General features: G+C 39.6%; 2 protein-coding genes across 2 annotated transcripts; both read left to right on the top strand.

Moving 5' to 3' along the window:
• The first annotated feature begins 322 nt into the window (after window positions 1–322).
• zdhhc16a (zDHHC palmitoyltransferase 16a) lies at window positions 323–5,555 on the top strand. The gene is made up of 12 exons (XM_080507669.1): window positions 323–414; window positions 874–960; window positions 1,184–1,441; window positions 2,305–2,499; window positions 2,598–2,686; window positions 2,850–2,878; window positions 2,964–3,097; window positions 3,280–3,363; window positions 3,469–3,554; window positions 4,542–4,665; window positions 4,768–4,838; window positions 4,932–5,555. The coding sequence occupies exons 3-12, from the start codon at window positions 1,208–1,210 to the stop codon at window positions 5,032–5,034; spliced, it is 1,149 nt and encodes a 382-aa protein (XP_080363795.1). The 5' UTR covers window positions 323–414; window positions 874–960; window positions 1,184–1,207; the 3' UTR covers window positions 5,035–5,555.
• A 1,553-nt stretch (window positions 5,556–7,108) lies between these two features.
• Window positions 7,109–14,762, top strand: ubtd1a (ubiquitin domain containing 1a). Its single transcript, XM_080508180.1, has 5 exons — window positions 7,109–7,380; window positions 8,397–8,483; window positions 12,876–13,103; window positions 13,576–13,761; window positions 13,949–14,762. The coding sequence occupies exons 1-5, from the start codon at window positions 7,329–7,331 to the stop codon at window positions 14,161–14,163; spliced, it is 768 nt and encodes a 255-aa protein (XP_080364306.1). The 5' UTR covers window positions 7,109–7,328; the 3' UTR covers window positions 14,164–14,762.
• Window positions 14,763–15,409: the final 647 nt, after the last annotated feature.

Genomic DNA, 15,409 nt, shown 5'->3' with positions numbered 1-15,409 from the left:
GACTCCACATGGCAGACTCGTGTACACAGGCGTAGCATAGCTTCAGTTTAGCATCGCTTGCTGCGTGCTAAAACTTCAAGTCCCACAATTCCACTCGTCAACCAATCCCGATTAAAAAAAACAAACCGATTATGTGAGTGATTTAACAGAAATATATATATATATATAAAAATCATGGATTTGGTATACAACCGTGTAGCATTGAAAATGCGGAATACTAATTAAACATTTTAATATAGTGAAATTCCGGAATCAAACTATCGTGAGACCTCTGTCTTGCGCATGCGCAGGAGATGCAGGCTCCAGATCTGCTGTCACAGGTCCCTGATCTTGCTTCTCTGCGCTGACAATAAATCGTTTTAAAAATGTCCACGAGAGAGGAGGGCTCGGCTGTTTCCACGTCTTCACTCAGCAGTGAGTATTAATTTATGAGTGGGGGGCGTCTGTTGGCGGATGAATGAGGAACCGCAGGGCGCAGCCTCGGATGTTTGGTAAACAGTGTGTGTGACATCCAAACAAAAAGGATTAGGGAGCGCTATGATTCAGCTGGCTGATTCTCAGCGACGTGCATAGCACGGACAAATCGAGTCAACCGTGTTTTCGTGAGGCGGCAGTGGAGGTGGATTTTTGACAGACCTGATGGAGAGGACCTGCCATCCTCTCTCTCCAGGACTGCTGCTCCTGCCCCCTCATGTGGCTCCTGAAGCCTCCTCCCAGGCTCCACCCTGTCTGGAATGCAGCAAAGCAAGACTGCTATGTATTCATTGGATTTTTGACACATGTCATAAACGGGCGGTTGTCTGATTACTGCCAGACATGTTTGCTGTACGCGCCCATTAAACCTTTTTTTTTTTCCACCCTTCTGAACTGCAGCTGGCCCTGAAGAGGTTCAAGCGTGGGGTATTTCAAGCTAATAACTGGACCAAGACCTGGATAAACAGTCTTTAGGATCAGCATTTGGTGAGTGTCAAAAGTGGACTATACTCTGTCTTTCCGGAGACCCATCTTTAAGGATGGATATAGTGTCTGAAGTTATAATTGCTCTGAAGTCACTCTGTCCCTCTGTCTTTAGCCAGTTTTTTGTTTTTTGCAGTGAATTAAATATATCCGCATTTCTTCATCCTTCATCCTTCATATCTATATGCGTGTTTGACTCGCGTCTATATTTTTCTTTTCTTCTCAGGTGCATGTACACCACAAATGTAGGATGAAGTGGTGTCCCGGCTCAGTGATCCACCTGCTGCGATGTGTGCGGCTCCGCTCCTGTGGCAGGAGAGGAAGGACCAAGCTGCCTCTGTGGATTAGGAAAATATGGGCTTACATGAGGCTGCTGCTGCAGTCGCTTTGCTTCAACACCCACACCAACTCAGATGTGGTTTTTGACTCACTCTTTGAACCAGTTTTTTGGTCCGTGGAATATGTCACCCGCTGGTTTGGAGTGGTGAGTGAGCATTGTTTTATGCAGCCAAGTAATCTGTAAACGTGCATATTTTGCATATGGTTGATTTAAAAAAAAAAAACAACAAAAAAACACAAGTGTTGAAATGAACTTCTCATTACTAGGCATTTTCATTGTCAAAACATGATCTTATCTTCTTTACGTCACAAGGAACAATGGGCGTAGCGTGCTAACAGACAAATAGTATGGGTTTTTTTATGGCATAAAGGACTTTGTGATTTTTATGTGTGAAGTGTTGGATGAATATACTTAAATTACTTTTCAGGTGGACACGTCAGTGTTGTGGAAAACACTCTTAATAACTTGCTGAACCTCTTTTGACAGCAATTTTCTTTAATCACTTTTGCTGTTGCTGCAGATTAAAGATAGCTGAACCTGGGGGAGGAATTCCATCTTGGCTTTATCTTTGCACCGCTATACAACAGCAAACGTACAGCATGCAGCTATGCTTCCCTTTGGAAACGTTCTGCTGTGGACCTCACATATGCTTGGCGAAAGCTTATGGCATTTATAGTCATAGATATAAATAGTATATATGTCAACAGCTTCTTTTTAGCCTGTAGATGTTTTTCTAAAATACCTCTGAGGAGTGCATCCTCTGTACTAAATGTACTTTGAGATGATGTGCTTGCACATGTCATATTACAACAAGGGGTGAACATACTTTTTTTGGGCTTAGAATTTACAGTTGCTTACAACATAGGAAATGACAAAAAGTTTTTCGTTTGTTGAAATATGTTTTGTTTACTTGTGTGTGTTGTATAAATATGAAGTTATCCATTTAACGTGTAATAATTCCATTGATTTCCTACTGCTGTCTGATTCTCGTTCTTTTTGCCTGTCAGATATTTGTAGTTCTGGTGGTGGTTCTGATCAGCTCCATTGTCGTGATAGCCTACGTCGTCCTCCTGCCGCTGGTCCTCAACACCTACTCTCCTGCATGGATTGCGTGGCACGTGTGTTACGGTAACTGGATCATCGTCATGATCGCTTTCCATTACTACAAAGCGACCAAGACTTCGCCTGGGTTTCTCCCTAAGGTAGGATAGTGGCTTCAAGATTCTAACCATAGTTTTACTTATGTGAAAATCCAGGCTCTTTGCTAAAGCATGAGAATTTTTTTTCTTTTTTCTTGCAGGAACTTACAGACACACCATTCGTCTCAGTTTGCAAGAAGTGCATCTTGCCTAAACCAGCGAGAACACATCACTGTAGTATCTGTAACCAGTGAGTTAATTTCGTCGTTCTTTTTCTCTGTCATGAATGTGGAAATAGTTCTCATTTATAAGTGTGGGAATCGCCAACATCTCAGCAACTTTAAAAGGACTTCAAATACAACTTTCCCAGAATCTTATACAACCACACCAACTAGTTGCTTTTGTCTTCACAGGTGTATTTTGAAAATGGACCACCACTGTCGTATCCTTTGTGCAAAATCTGTTCCAAGTGATTATTGAAAAAGAAAAAGAAAAAATTGTGACTCTCCTTAACGTCACTGCCTCAGCCTGGTTAAATAACTGTGTGGGCCATTTCAATCACCGGTACTTTTTCTCCTTCTGTCTGTTCATGACCTTGGGCTGTGTTTACTGCAGCATCAGTGGCAGGAACCTGTTCATAGATGCGTACAGTGCTCTGGAGGTGAGATCATTGGACTGCTGTTCCTTGTTTCCCTGCTTGGCTTATTTGTCCCTTATTTGTCCCTGTTAAAACTATTCTCCCTCCTGGTTGGGGTATCTCTTTGTGTGGGGCTTCACTTTACTGACTTGGCCTTTATTTCTTGTCTTTAATGCTCGGGTTGTGAATTGGGGCGGCTCCATTAGCGCTTTAAGCATTTGGATACGGAAAAACCAGGGATACCAGTTACTGGAATGGGGATTCTTATTGGGCTCCTTCCTCCTGGTCAGGTATATTCTCGCCGCAATGCTCCCAACTAATTAAGCTCATCTTTTTTAATTTCCTTTCTTTTCTCAGGTAATTGTGTAATACATGCTCTTCTTATCTTTGTGTAGAGTACCTATCAGACAGCTCCACCACCATACACATTCAAGGAGAAAATGATTCATAAGAGCATCATCTACATGTGGGTCCTCACCAGGTAAAACAAGAATTTAATATCGCTATTTGACAACGTATGCTACCGCACTTCACTTGCATTATAAATTGAAGCATGTTTTGAGTTTGTAATGTGTTCACACTGGATGAATATGAAATAGTGCGTGTGAGGATAATAAGCAGATTCTATTTTGAGCATTTTTGTGATCTAATTTATTAACTGATAATGCAAAAGACATGAAAATAACTGCACACAAATGTGAAAAACGTAATGACAGCTTTAAGTATTTTGCTTTCATTTACTATAAATAGTCCACAGCATATTCCAGGATTCCACATTTACAATTTTTTTTAAATCAGTAGCCATTGTTTTAGAACTGAATGAGAATACAATGGAACAAACTGTTACATTTTTTTGCCCATTTTTGTTTGATTGATAGACATAAACTGAAATATTTATAATTTTGTGGTTTATTATGCAGCTGCATAAAAAAGCGGCTACTTTTCCCGAAACGTCTGGGGGTCGAGCAGCGTGACAAACGTCAGCTTTTCATGGTCTTGAAAACAATATAATGGCAAATAATATAATCCAGAATCCTGCCATGGAGTTTGTGGTGAGCACAAGCAAATTGCACCAGACCATTGTGCACTTGGAGTGCTGTGGTGCATTCAAGACCTCTTGGAAAAGTCAATCTTGAAATTTGTTTTTGACAATAAATCTGCAACCACGTGTTTTTATCTTCCCCTTTAGCCTTTTAGGTTGACGAAACCGCTATTAAGTAAACACAACTATATTTGTAAAAAAAAACCCAAAAAAAAACGTCTGTTCATTCAATCAATGCTTTAAAAAGTATATGAATAAACGATAAAACAAGCTTTTCAGAAATATTCCTATTTTGTTTAGCTGTGCTTGTATAATGTACATACCTTTCTTTCCTAGAAACTCTATTTCTAATAGTTTAGTTTGGGATTGTTACAGGATTATTGGCTTTTAACAATGAATGAAATGAAAGATGTTTTGTTCTCTCAGCACGGCGGGGTTGACTCTGGGAGCTTTAACCATTTGGCATGCAGTACTCATATCCAAAGGCGAGACCAGCATTGAAAAGCATACAAACAAAAGCGAAACAAGGCGAATGGCCCAAAAAGGAAAGGTAAGCTTTGGAGAAAAAAAAGAAAAAGAAACATTTTGGAATACATGGTTGTGGCCTTGGTGGCTTCTTTGACTGTTCCATCTCTTTTTCTTTAACGGTCAGGTGTACCGAAATCCTTATCACTATGGAAGGCTGAATAACTGGAAAATCTTCCTCGGTGTGGAGAAGAGAAGGTGTGTTTAACTGGGGTTTATTTGTACAGGTATCTATGTGCATCCATCACTGCCTTGTTCTTTTTGTGACCCAAGCATCTCTTTTGTCTGTAGTCACTGGGTGACACGAGTTCTCCTCCCCTCTGGACACCCTCCCTGCGGTGATGGCCTAACATGGAACATCTTCTCAGTTCAAAATGACCTGATATCTGTATGACAAACTCTGTTCAGGCATATTTACTGCCAGGTTTGTCAGTTTTCTGCTCTGTCAACCTACTTTATCAAGTTGGATAAAAGAATCTTTGAAGACATGAGTTCTCTCCAACCTCCAGTACCTCAATAACCTGTTGCGACGTAGCTCCTCCTCCTGCAATCTACATTTTTCAGCAATGTAAAATGTAGTGATTCATTCATTCTTTGCTGGGTTTTTACACGTTTCTGTAAACTGGTTTTACTTGACTACAAACCTTGTGCTATCATAGGTTTGATATTTTTCTAAGACACATAAACTAATTGAGCTATCTGATGAACTATATGAACATGTGTATTTTTTTGAATCTCTTAAAGAGGGAAAGCTCTTCAGTTGGTGAAACAGTGGTCTATCTTCATATCTTAGTCAACATCCACCAGTTCTCCACTGCAGTCTAAAATTTTCCTTTGGAACATTCTGTGATTATGACAGTACCATGAGTACCATTTTTTTTTGTATCTGTTAAGTTAATAAAACTTTTTACCTTGCTTTTTTCAATGTTTGTACTCTCGCAGTAATCAGATTTCATCATGGTGTGAATCACTGTCAACGAATTGATTACTTTCTCCAATTATTTTTCAAACACAGTTGTTTGTCAGTTTGTTTAACTAAGGATCACATGACAATATGCACACAAGTGTTATGTCACCGTATTACGTGGCCAGGCCCAGACACGTGCTGCTGCGAGTGAAGGATTAAATGATATCCTTGCCAGATTTGATCTGCAGATTCATTTGAATACATTGTATCAGAAACAGGCATTCAGAGCAGTGAAAGTTTAATGAAATTCAAGCAAACCAATTCTTTTTCTTCTTACTACGAAATTGGTTGTATAGTAAACATCAGTTGTGTGAATGTGTCACTATATGTGTGAATAAGTCATAAGTAAAGGAGATGTGCTGGAGCCCCAAAAGATGAGCATAGAGAAACAAAAGGTTGTCGGATGGAGAGGGATAAGATTAAAGGATTATGGCAGACTTCAGTCTGATAACCCTTTCACCTCGCTCAGCACACCCCCGCCCACTGTCAGACTGCAAACACACCTGCCAATGTTCCACTATCCAGTAGATGTCAGTGTCCAACCTGCTATTCTCTCACTGGTCATTGTTAGGATGTTGCATTTTCCTGCTTTCATTTTCTTGGTTTTGGTTCAACTGTAACATATGGTTGTTGTTTTTTGTTGTTGTTGTTTTGTTTTTTTTTAGCATCGGTGGCCGTATGCTACAGTGGCATGCTGTGATGTGTTCTTGGCTGAGAGTCATAATAGCTGGATGTCATGCGGGGCGTAACATGCACAGTGCAATTACCTCCATGCCCTGAGTCATCATGTTCTAAGTTTTATTCAAATTGCCTTTCTTCACATACGCCAGCCCCACCCAGACACCCATCCCAAAAAGAGTAGATGCTCTGCTTCACGTGACACAAATCCTCTCAATCCAAACATATTATCGATTCACGTTAAGTGGTGTCTCAGATTACTTTAGTGATCTTTATTTCTTGTCACTGAAGGCCACAGTCCTCATGTTTCTATACCCAAACACACCTAATTGTAAGTGTTAGTGTGAGTTACTAATTGTCATTATTTCACAGTGTTGGGTGATTTTACTCTTATAATATTTAGGTGTGATGCAGTGGGAAACGTTGAAAGCATGCTGGACAATAAGTGGGCACCACTGAGCATTTGGCTATGCAAGGGTTTCTGTTGCTACCTTTTGCCTCTATTTTTGTCTCAAGTTAAAACAGGACAGCCATCTTCCCAAACAGACACAGCATAATCCAATGTGAATTTACCCTTTGTAGCTATTTTAAGTTGTGGAGAAAAATAAAACCCAGACACATTGAAATCCAAAGTTTGTAATTTATAGTCTACTAATTATGTACGGTTTTGCAATGACATAAAACAAAAAATGACTCCTAATACAACATGTTTGCTTTGAAGGAATCGTCTCTTCTCTCCCATTGTCACTGTGACGCAATCGGTCAAAGTTGCGCATGCGCGCAGACTGCTAAAGCTTTAATACTAGATCAGTCTGAACGGATTGTGCTGGTGGAGCTCTGTTCAATATGATTTGAGAGGAATGAGAATTTTGATTGCATTTTTTTGAGCGGCTTTTGCGGAGGCTTTGCAGCCCTCCAGCTCCGCTGCTCGGACACTTTCAGGCCCCGGTGCTTCCAGGCTCTGTCGTCCCATCGTCCAGCTCCCCTCTGCCGCTGATCGTCGCGTCGGGATCCCGTTAGAACTTCATTAAAAGCAAGTTCGGATGTGGCAAGCAAACTGCAGACGGATGCATAATTTAGCCGACTGGATATCCGGTAAGAAAATACGTCGCCGCAGAAAATCTAGATTTTTTTGTCATCAATTACACACCAAACACTCTGTAAGAGATATCTTTATGTATTTGTTCTTAAAACGGCAGCTCTTTTGTGAATTATTCTGCAGACTACATGGTTTGTGATAGTGGATAAAAGCGTGTTTGAACGTGTGGATGTGAAATCAGAGGGAGGCGTGAGATTGAGGCGCGTGCCCCGGTCAGCTGGAGGTACACGTGACGTAAACACAGCAGCCAGTCTGACCTCCCACTTTAGAAAACAGTCAAGCTCATGGTCAAGCCAGGCAAGGATTTTGAAATGGTCAGTGAGATCTCACCTTCTTTAAGTTAATATACAACACAAATGAATACTACTGCTAATAAAGAAATATTAATTAAAACGTACTACCTGCAGAAGCAAAATAATAATCAAAGCACTTTCATGCAGTGATTATATTATATTATATTATATTATATTATATTATATTTATTATATCATATTATATCCCATCCCTCTGTTGCCGTAAACCTATTTAACTTCAGATCAATAGTAGGCCAGCTCAGGATGTGGCATATCAAAATAAGAGGCCTCTGATATCGCACATCTCGGCTCAATTCCCTCTAACTTCTGACTGAAATTCAAGGAAATTCCTTGTTATCAAACACTCCTTTCATGTCAGATTAAAAATAGTCAATCTCAGGATGGCACTCATCCAAGTACAATAATAGAATAGAATAGAATAGAAATCAGAATTTTGGTTTTGCATTGCTTAACAGATCAGCAGCTGGCTTGACTGTGTTTTCTGAAGTGGGGGCTGGCTTGACACCAGTCAGGAACAAGGAGTGCTGAGCTGCCGTTATTCCCTCATGATGCATGAAGGATGTATTGTAAATAAAATAAATAAATGCATCTCATATCATCTTCAGTTTTGTTCACGTGCATTTCAAATGTTATCTTGTTTGTGTCAAGCACCACACACACCCTCATCATCTTTTCTTTTTCTTTGGTCTGACATATAGGGACAGTGATGGGAGGCTGTGTGGGGAGGACTAGGATGGATGGACAAGGGAGTGCCCGGAACTCGACAAGGAGCAAAAAACGTGGAGGTAGGAAGCGGGGACACATTGGAAAGCAGCCTCTCATTTAATGGAACAAATACACTTACGAGTGAACGAACAAGTGGTTACAGTGGTTACAGTATGTGACAAAAGACTCCAAGTCTCTATAGTGTCATTCTTGTTGACTTCATGTTGGCAAATGAATATGTTGTAAGAAAAAAAGTGTACTCTGTTCTATATTGTTAATGGTCGTGTATTCATGTAGTGATTATGCATTCAAGCACACTTGACTCTTGAAACTGATTTTTAATACATCATCATCTTCAAAAAAGTGTTCATGCATTCTTACTCATTTGCACATGAAGCGTCACCAAATTGTGCCATGAGATGACGATCTGATAGTTTGAGCCTTGTTTCTTGGATATCGTTTCTAATCTGAAGGGTGGCAGTTTGAGTTGAGGCTGGGAAATGCATCAGTGAGGTGTTGTATTCTGACTCCTGGTGCAAGACCACACTAAGACCACAAATCTTTGGATTTGGATTTGTTTAAACATATGGCTTAATGTCACCATTTGGTCGTTGTCGATAACCACATGTTTGTTATTGATGTTTGTTTTGTGTAGATGGTTTGAAGGACCATAATCTTTGTGTGCTCTTGCTATATCAGCACTGAGGTCTGCATTGTACAAGTTAGATCACATAATGATCATTGCTTGTCCAGAAGCAACACAGCAAAACCAAAAATTATCTGTCTATTTACTTCAGTTTTTTTAGGAGCGAAAGACCAACGTCTGACATCAGCAAAAAAGTGATGTTTGATAAATATTATTTCTACTGACTTGAGGTGGACCTGTGTTGTGATGACACATATCATCCAGTCTTAGTTCTACTTGCCAAGTATCGCAAACATTGTTGCTTAGGAATGTATCTAATCTGTGTTGATGACCTCCTCTGATGCGACGGATTATATAAACACTGTTCAATCCATTCCTTCTGAACAAATGCGTGCCATGCATTATGCATTGAGCAGCACCAGCAGAAGCAGGGCCCTGCACAGAGTTTTCCTATCAGGGACTGACCGACTTGGTGAATGATTCCCCTTCTGTTCGAGTCATGCAATTAGAGAGCCAATTTACCTGCTACTCAGACCTGACCTCTCAGTTGATTTTCACCGACTCATATCTTGCACTTGCGCACTGCCTCTGTCACCATTAGCTGTGAATAGATAGCAAAGTCTCGGTTAAAAAAAAGACATCATCTGTGGGGAACTGTTTCCCTAGATACAGTAACGTCTCTTTCAAACACACTGCAGTGGTCTGACAAGGGTTTTATTATCTGCTAATAGGTTTAGCACACAGCCTTTGGGTATTTCTATCCTGTCTCTAAATAGAACTGATAGGATTAGACCTGTCCTGTAAAGAAGGTACCTTTGGCAAGGACATTTAACTTGCCATGCCCATACTGAGCGTCTTTCCATGAATTGATTAAATGATATTTTGGGCCACAGGAGTGTTTGAAAAAAGGAGGGAGTTTGATCATTTTCAAGCAACTGGGGAAGTGTGACATCGGTTGATTTGACACATCCTGGTGAACGAGAACAGGTGCCGCTTCCATCAATCTGCAGAAGGCTTGTTGGACATATCAGGGACTGTCTTCTTTTCTGGAGTTGTTTGCTGTTTCTCATTCCTGTGGACTTTTGATGTACAGACGTTTGACTGTGCATCACATTTGAGAGGAAGAGCAGCTATGGGAGTACCGAACTCCAGGGAATACAATTACCATCACTCTCCAAATACCCCTTTTAAGATTTTGCCTAAACGTAAGTATATAGTATAGATTCCTGGCTGTGAGGGGAAAAAAAATACTCACAAGTTTTTGTTATTGTGTTTGTGCAGTTCAATGGATGCGTGTCATACTTTGTCCCTGAGGGGTTTGTGTTGAGAGTCTGTACCATTTGTGCAAAGATCCATAACATTTACTTGGATTTCTGTATATATTGGTTTGTTATGATTTTAGCAAGTGAAGAAACGAGACATGATGTGCCAAACCCATGAACACCCCTGATGTTATAGCCTTGGTAAACACTGGTTACAGTATGGGGCAAATGGCCCCAAGGAATGTCCACATTCAAGTCGATGATTATGGTGGTAGATCCAGCCATCTTCTTAGTCCGTTTGGTTATTGTTAATGGTCATGTATTCATTTAGTGATTATGCACTCACGCATAAGTAAACCCTCTGACTTTTGAAACTGATATTCAATATATCATAACACATCAGAGTTCTGTACGTATGGGGTTGTTATGATTTTCTCACACGGCACAGTTGAAACTCAAATATTTAATCACTTGAAATGGAACAATATAGAACAACTGATACAAATACAAAACACCACCACCAACAACAACAACAACAAAGGATTTAAAAGAAGGTCACCAGCTATCTTCAGTGCAGCCTTCTACATAAACACAAACCTTAATCAAGACTGCCATCATTCTGATGATTTATGAGTTGCAGAATGAAGAAACGCGCATCAGGATTTTTGCATTATTGTATGTATATCAAGGATATGTGATAATTTTTTCACAAAGACCACGGCTACTAAATATTATGCAGCAGTAATAGTAGGACAAGCTGTTGTTTCTAATTTACCTGGCTGAAGTTTATTCTTCCAATTAGGTTGGTAGAAAGATAACATTTTCCATCACTCAGGAAGATTTAACCTTGAGGAAAAATAAACTTGATACACTGTCGTCAGAGGAAGCAGCTAATCTTAGTTTCCAGGTAGCTGATGTTACCGGTGAGCCCAAACTGTCAACACTGGTGTCTGCAGACGGTCAGATTGACAACAACGTGATCGACAGATACATTCTTCACATGCTGCAGGTGGCACTAAGTTCCGATCATTGTGGTTTTTGTTCCCGTAATACATACAGACCAAAGACGAGCAGACATTTCCTGTAAATTATTATGTAACACTATGCTCAAACCTGTTAAACAATCAAGCCCTGCGAGTTTTGCTCAGTGCCAACATTCATTCTTTCGATCCACGAAGTGTTCATCAAATTAGAAACCAAATGCATTTTTCAAAGATTATATCCTTGTCAACATAAACTAGTTAAATTTTTTTGCACATTCCTCATGGATTCAGTTGTCATCATGACATAATTTGTGCAGTTAATGAAAGTATCTCCCCTTGTCTGGCAGACAGGATTTTTGTAAGGATTGGAGACAATGGTGTCATTTACACGTGCGTATTTCTCTGGCATGAAACCACCACTGTACGCTCCTCAATGGTTTGTGCAAATGTAAAGACATTTTGGGGAAAAAAGAATGGTCATGATAAAAAATAATATTATTTTACTGAAGCCTGAATATTTGAATTTTTGTTTTGAGATAGGGCTTTATTTATCTTGGATCATGTGATGATGCAATAATTGACTTGTAATGGATTCCTATTTGTACTTCACCTGCAGTTGGCTTGTACGATTTTGCAGCCTTTCATTGGCCAAGCGGTTCTCCTCTTTCCAACCAATGCCTTGGGATGGGGGCAGATTAATCCTGTTTTGTGGAACCCGATTAATGCTTATAATCCACTGGTGTGTGGTTGTGTGTGTGTGTGTGTGTGTGTGTGTGTGTGTGTGTGTGTGTGTGTGTGTGTGTGTGTGTGTGTGTGTCAGTGCACATGTTTGTGTTACTAGCCACTGCAGTAATCCACAGCACTATAAATAATCACTTTGGTTTTCCTCCCTCTGTGAATCAAGCTGCGGTTCTTGGTACATTGGCTGCATATGACAGCATGGAAACCTTTGCAGAAGGTGTCAAAATCACTGCTGGTGGGATTGTTTAAAAAAAGCCTTGGCTTGTGTAGTATCTAAGTTCAGTCAGCTAACATTGGAAGTTTAGTATCATAGTGATAGTATAATGAGGTATTTTTTTAATGGGTTTCTTTTGAAAAAAATTAAATATTTTAGTGTCGGACTGTAGACTTTTTTAAATCATCCTCTGAACTCACTGGTATTTACATGCTTATGTGTAAATATGATGCATGGGACAAAAATGTCATACCAGATTTCATGGATTTCCTTTATTAAATATTTTAACAAACATCTTTATATTATATTACATGTGGAAGTAGTTGTTTTGATCGTCACATTTGTTTCAACTTTGCCATGTTCAGCAACCCATCACTGACAACAAATGAAGACTTTGTGGCTTAGTCACATGGAAATTCCCCTGTCAAGTGAATAAGTAAATTAATTGAATAAACATTTCTCTGTGATGATCTTCAGATGTTACTGGCTATTTAAGATTTAGACTAATTACTTGTGTTGGCAGAATTTTTGCTTGTCAATATTCACATTAGGGCAATATACATCACAGGTGTATCAAGTAATGACAACGTATATATATATATATATATATTCTTTTTACATTTCAGGACGCAATGAGCCTCTTAAGAAGGATCGTCCAAAGTGGAAGAGTGAGTACCCGATGACAGAGGGCCAGCTGAGGAGTAAGAGGGACGAGTTTTGGGACACAGCTCCGGCCTTTGATGGACGGAAAGAGATCTGGGATGCACTCAGAGCAGCAGCTCTGGCCGCAGAGTGCAATGACCTGGAGCTAGCACAGGCGATAGTGGATGGAGCCTGCATTACTCTGCCACATGGTATGTAACTACATACCCCAGATATGGAACTAGTTATATAGCATAAGCTGTCATTGTCCTGCAACCTGAAGCACAAATGCATAGGTCAGCATAATAATTCCCACAGTATCAAAGGACAGTTTGCAGAACGCCACACATCAATTGTACAGAGATTAATGCTGTAATAGTTATATAATAGTCGCAGTGCTGCATGACCGCTGGGAATACACTGAAGCACAGTAAGCCATGTCAGAGTTAGTTGGGGGAAAAATACTGGCCTTGCATATTCATCTGTTCATATGCAGAACTGCTTTCTGCTTTAAAATGCTTTTCCAGTTGAAAGACATTGATGATATTGATATCTTTGTGACAGGCTCTACCACCGTGGTATTAATGATAGTTGTCGAAATATTATTTGATGTTATTGAATGGAGGATTTTTCTGGGTGGGGGACAACTGTGTGTTTATATTGGTCATGTTTTTGTTCTCGCAGGCTCTCTCACAGAGAGTTATGATGAACTGGGTAACCGTTACCAACTCCCAGCCTACACTCTGGCCCCGCCTGTCAACCTCATCACTGAAACGTCCAGTGAGAACAAAGTTAGTGACCCCACACAGAAACAAGCTCAGCCGCCGCCGTGCAGACAGGAATTCCAGCTGCGGGTGCGGATGTCAACAGGTAATGATTTACTTTTTACATAAAACAAATGTTAAACAACATGTTCTGTGCGTGAGACCATTCCTTCTTTGCTTGAAAGATCTGGGCTGGAGATTGATTAAAAATTCATCGCTTTTTAGTTTTTGCTCAGAAATCTGTGTCAATTCTATTTATAGATTGTTTTTTTCTTTCTTTCTTTCTTTCTTAGGGAAGGATGTGCGTCTCACAGCCAGCTTGGCCGACTCCATTGCTGAGCTGAAGAAGCAATTGGAAGAACAGGAAGAAATTGACGTAACCCGCCAAAGGTGGTTCTTTTCCGGGAAGCTTCTGACTGACAAGACTCGCCTGCAAGATGCCAAGATCCAGAAGGACTTTGTGGTCCAAGTGATTGTCAATATGAATCCTCCAGTCATCGTTAACTGAGGAATGAGCCAAAGGGAGTGAAGGGAAGCAAAGACAACGGTTGTGCCAGAAAACAAGAGTAGGGCTTGAAATCACTTTCCAGTGGGGAACTGTAGTGACATTTTGTGTACATTTTTATAATGAAGAAATATTGCTTTTATATTGCTCCTTTTTCTATTTTTCCTTTTTTTCCCAAACAAAGTGAGAATATTGAAAAGCACTGAAACACTTTAGATTAAAGTAGAGCTCAAAGATGCACACCTCCATTTATTTGTCTGTCCGTCTGTTTGTGAAGACATCGACTCACAGATCTGTTATTTACATGAGTTCCACTCCTTCTCGTGTTCCTTTGGTCTCTTTGTAGGTGTACTTGTCAAAACAATCATATATGGTTTATATGAAAATTCCCAGTTAAAAAAATCTTTCTTGCTTTTTTTCTTTCTTTCTTTCTTTCTGAAAACTGTAAATATCAGGTTCACTATCGTGTGTTGTTTGGTTATGTAATCATGTGCACACTACACCTTCAAATCACAGCTGTTTATTCTTTAGAAAGACACAGAATGTGAGGAGGGCAGGTTAAAAGAGAAGATCAGACTTGTTTTTCATCACTCCAAACAAGCTGTTTTATTTATGTGTACAATACGATGCTCACTGTACTTGAATAACTTATCAATAAATACTGTAAATAACAATGGTTCTTTGCTTTTCTGTTTTTTTTCTTCCAATTTTCATAGCTTGTAACTAAAACCATTTGGCTTAATATTTTATTTTGGCTGTATAGGGCAAACGAGAGATTAATGAGTGTGTTCATAGGTTTTTTTTTATCACTCCATAATTTTTTGCCAACACAACTGCATGAAGTTTTTGAAAGAACTTGCCTGGTGGATCTGTGGTTTCTGTCTATTCATATAAACCTGGAAAGACTTTTTCATTTCAAGATAATGGCTCTGTGGAGATGGCACCATCATTTTAAGCACCCCTTGTTCTTCTTTACTCTAAAGACAATGTTTAGATTATTTTTCAGCTCCAAAAAGAATTTGGATTTCATTCATATTACCCGATATTTACACATTTGCACAGATTTATATACATTAGTAAATCAATTATTATACAGAAACAATAATTTATAAAATTCTAACCATGGTATCTGTGTACATATGTACATATGTACACAGATGTACATATATAATGAATGGAAGAATAATAATAACAGCGTCACACCATTTCCATAGCAACTTTGACTTTTAAGGACTTCAGGACATGATGG

Source organism: Blennius ocellaris (genome assembly GCF_963422515.1).
Source record: "Blennius ocellaris genome assembly, chromosome: 13".
NCBI lineage: Eukaryota > Metazoa > Chordata > Actinopteri > Blenniiformes > Blenniidae > Blennius > Blennius ocellaris.
Note: the sequence above shows the minus strand (reverse complement) of the source record. Positions and strands in the feature narration are given on the sequence as shown.

Excerpts from the sequence above, each read along its gene's own strand:
- ubtd1a (XM_080508180.1), top strand. The coding sequence starts at position 7,329 with ATGTGGCAAGCAAACTGCAGACGGATGCATAATTTAGCCGACTGGATA. Across the intron at positions 7,381-8,396 it reads TTTAGCCGACTGGATATCCG|GGACAGTGATGGGAGGCTGT; the intron begins GTAAGAAAATAC and ends TCTGACATATAG. Across the intron at positions 13,104-13,575 it reads CTGCATTACTCTGCCACATG|GCTCTCTCACAGAGAGTTAT; the intron begins GTATGTAACTAC and ends TTGTTCTCGCAG.
- zdhhc16a (XM_080507669.1), top strand. The coding sequence starts at position 1,208 with ATGAAGTGGTGTCCCGGCTCAGTGATCCACCTGCTGCGATGTGTGCGG. Across the intron at positions 1,442-2,304 it reads TCACCCGCTGGTTTGGAGTG|ATATTTGTAGTTCTGGTGGT; the intron begins GTGAGTGAGCAT and ends TTTGCCTGTCAG. Across the intron at positions 3,098-3,279 it reads ATGCGTACAGTGCTCTGGAG|CGCTTTAAGCATTTGGATAC; the intron begins GTGAGATCATTG and ends CGGCTCCATTAG.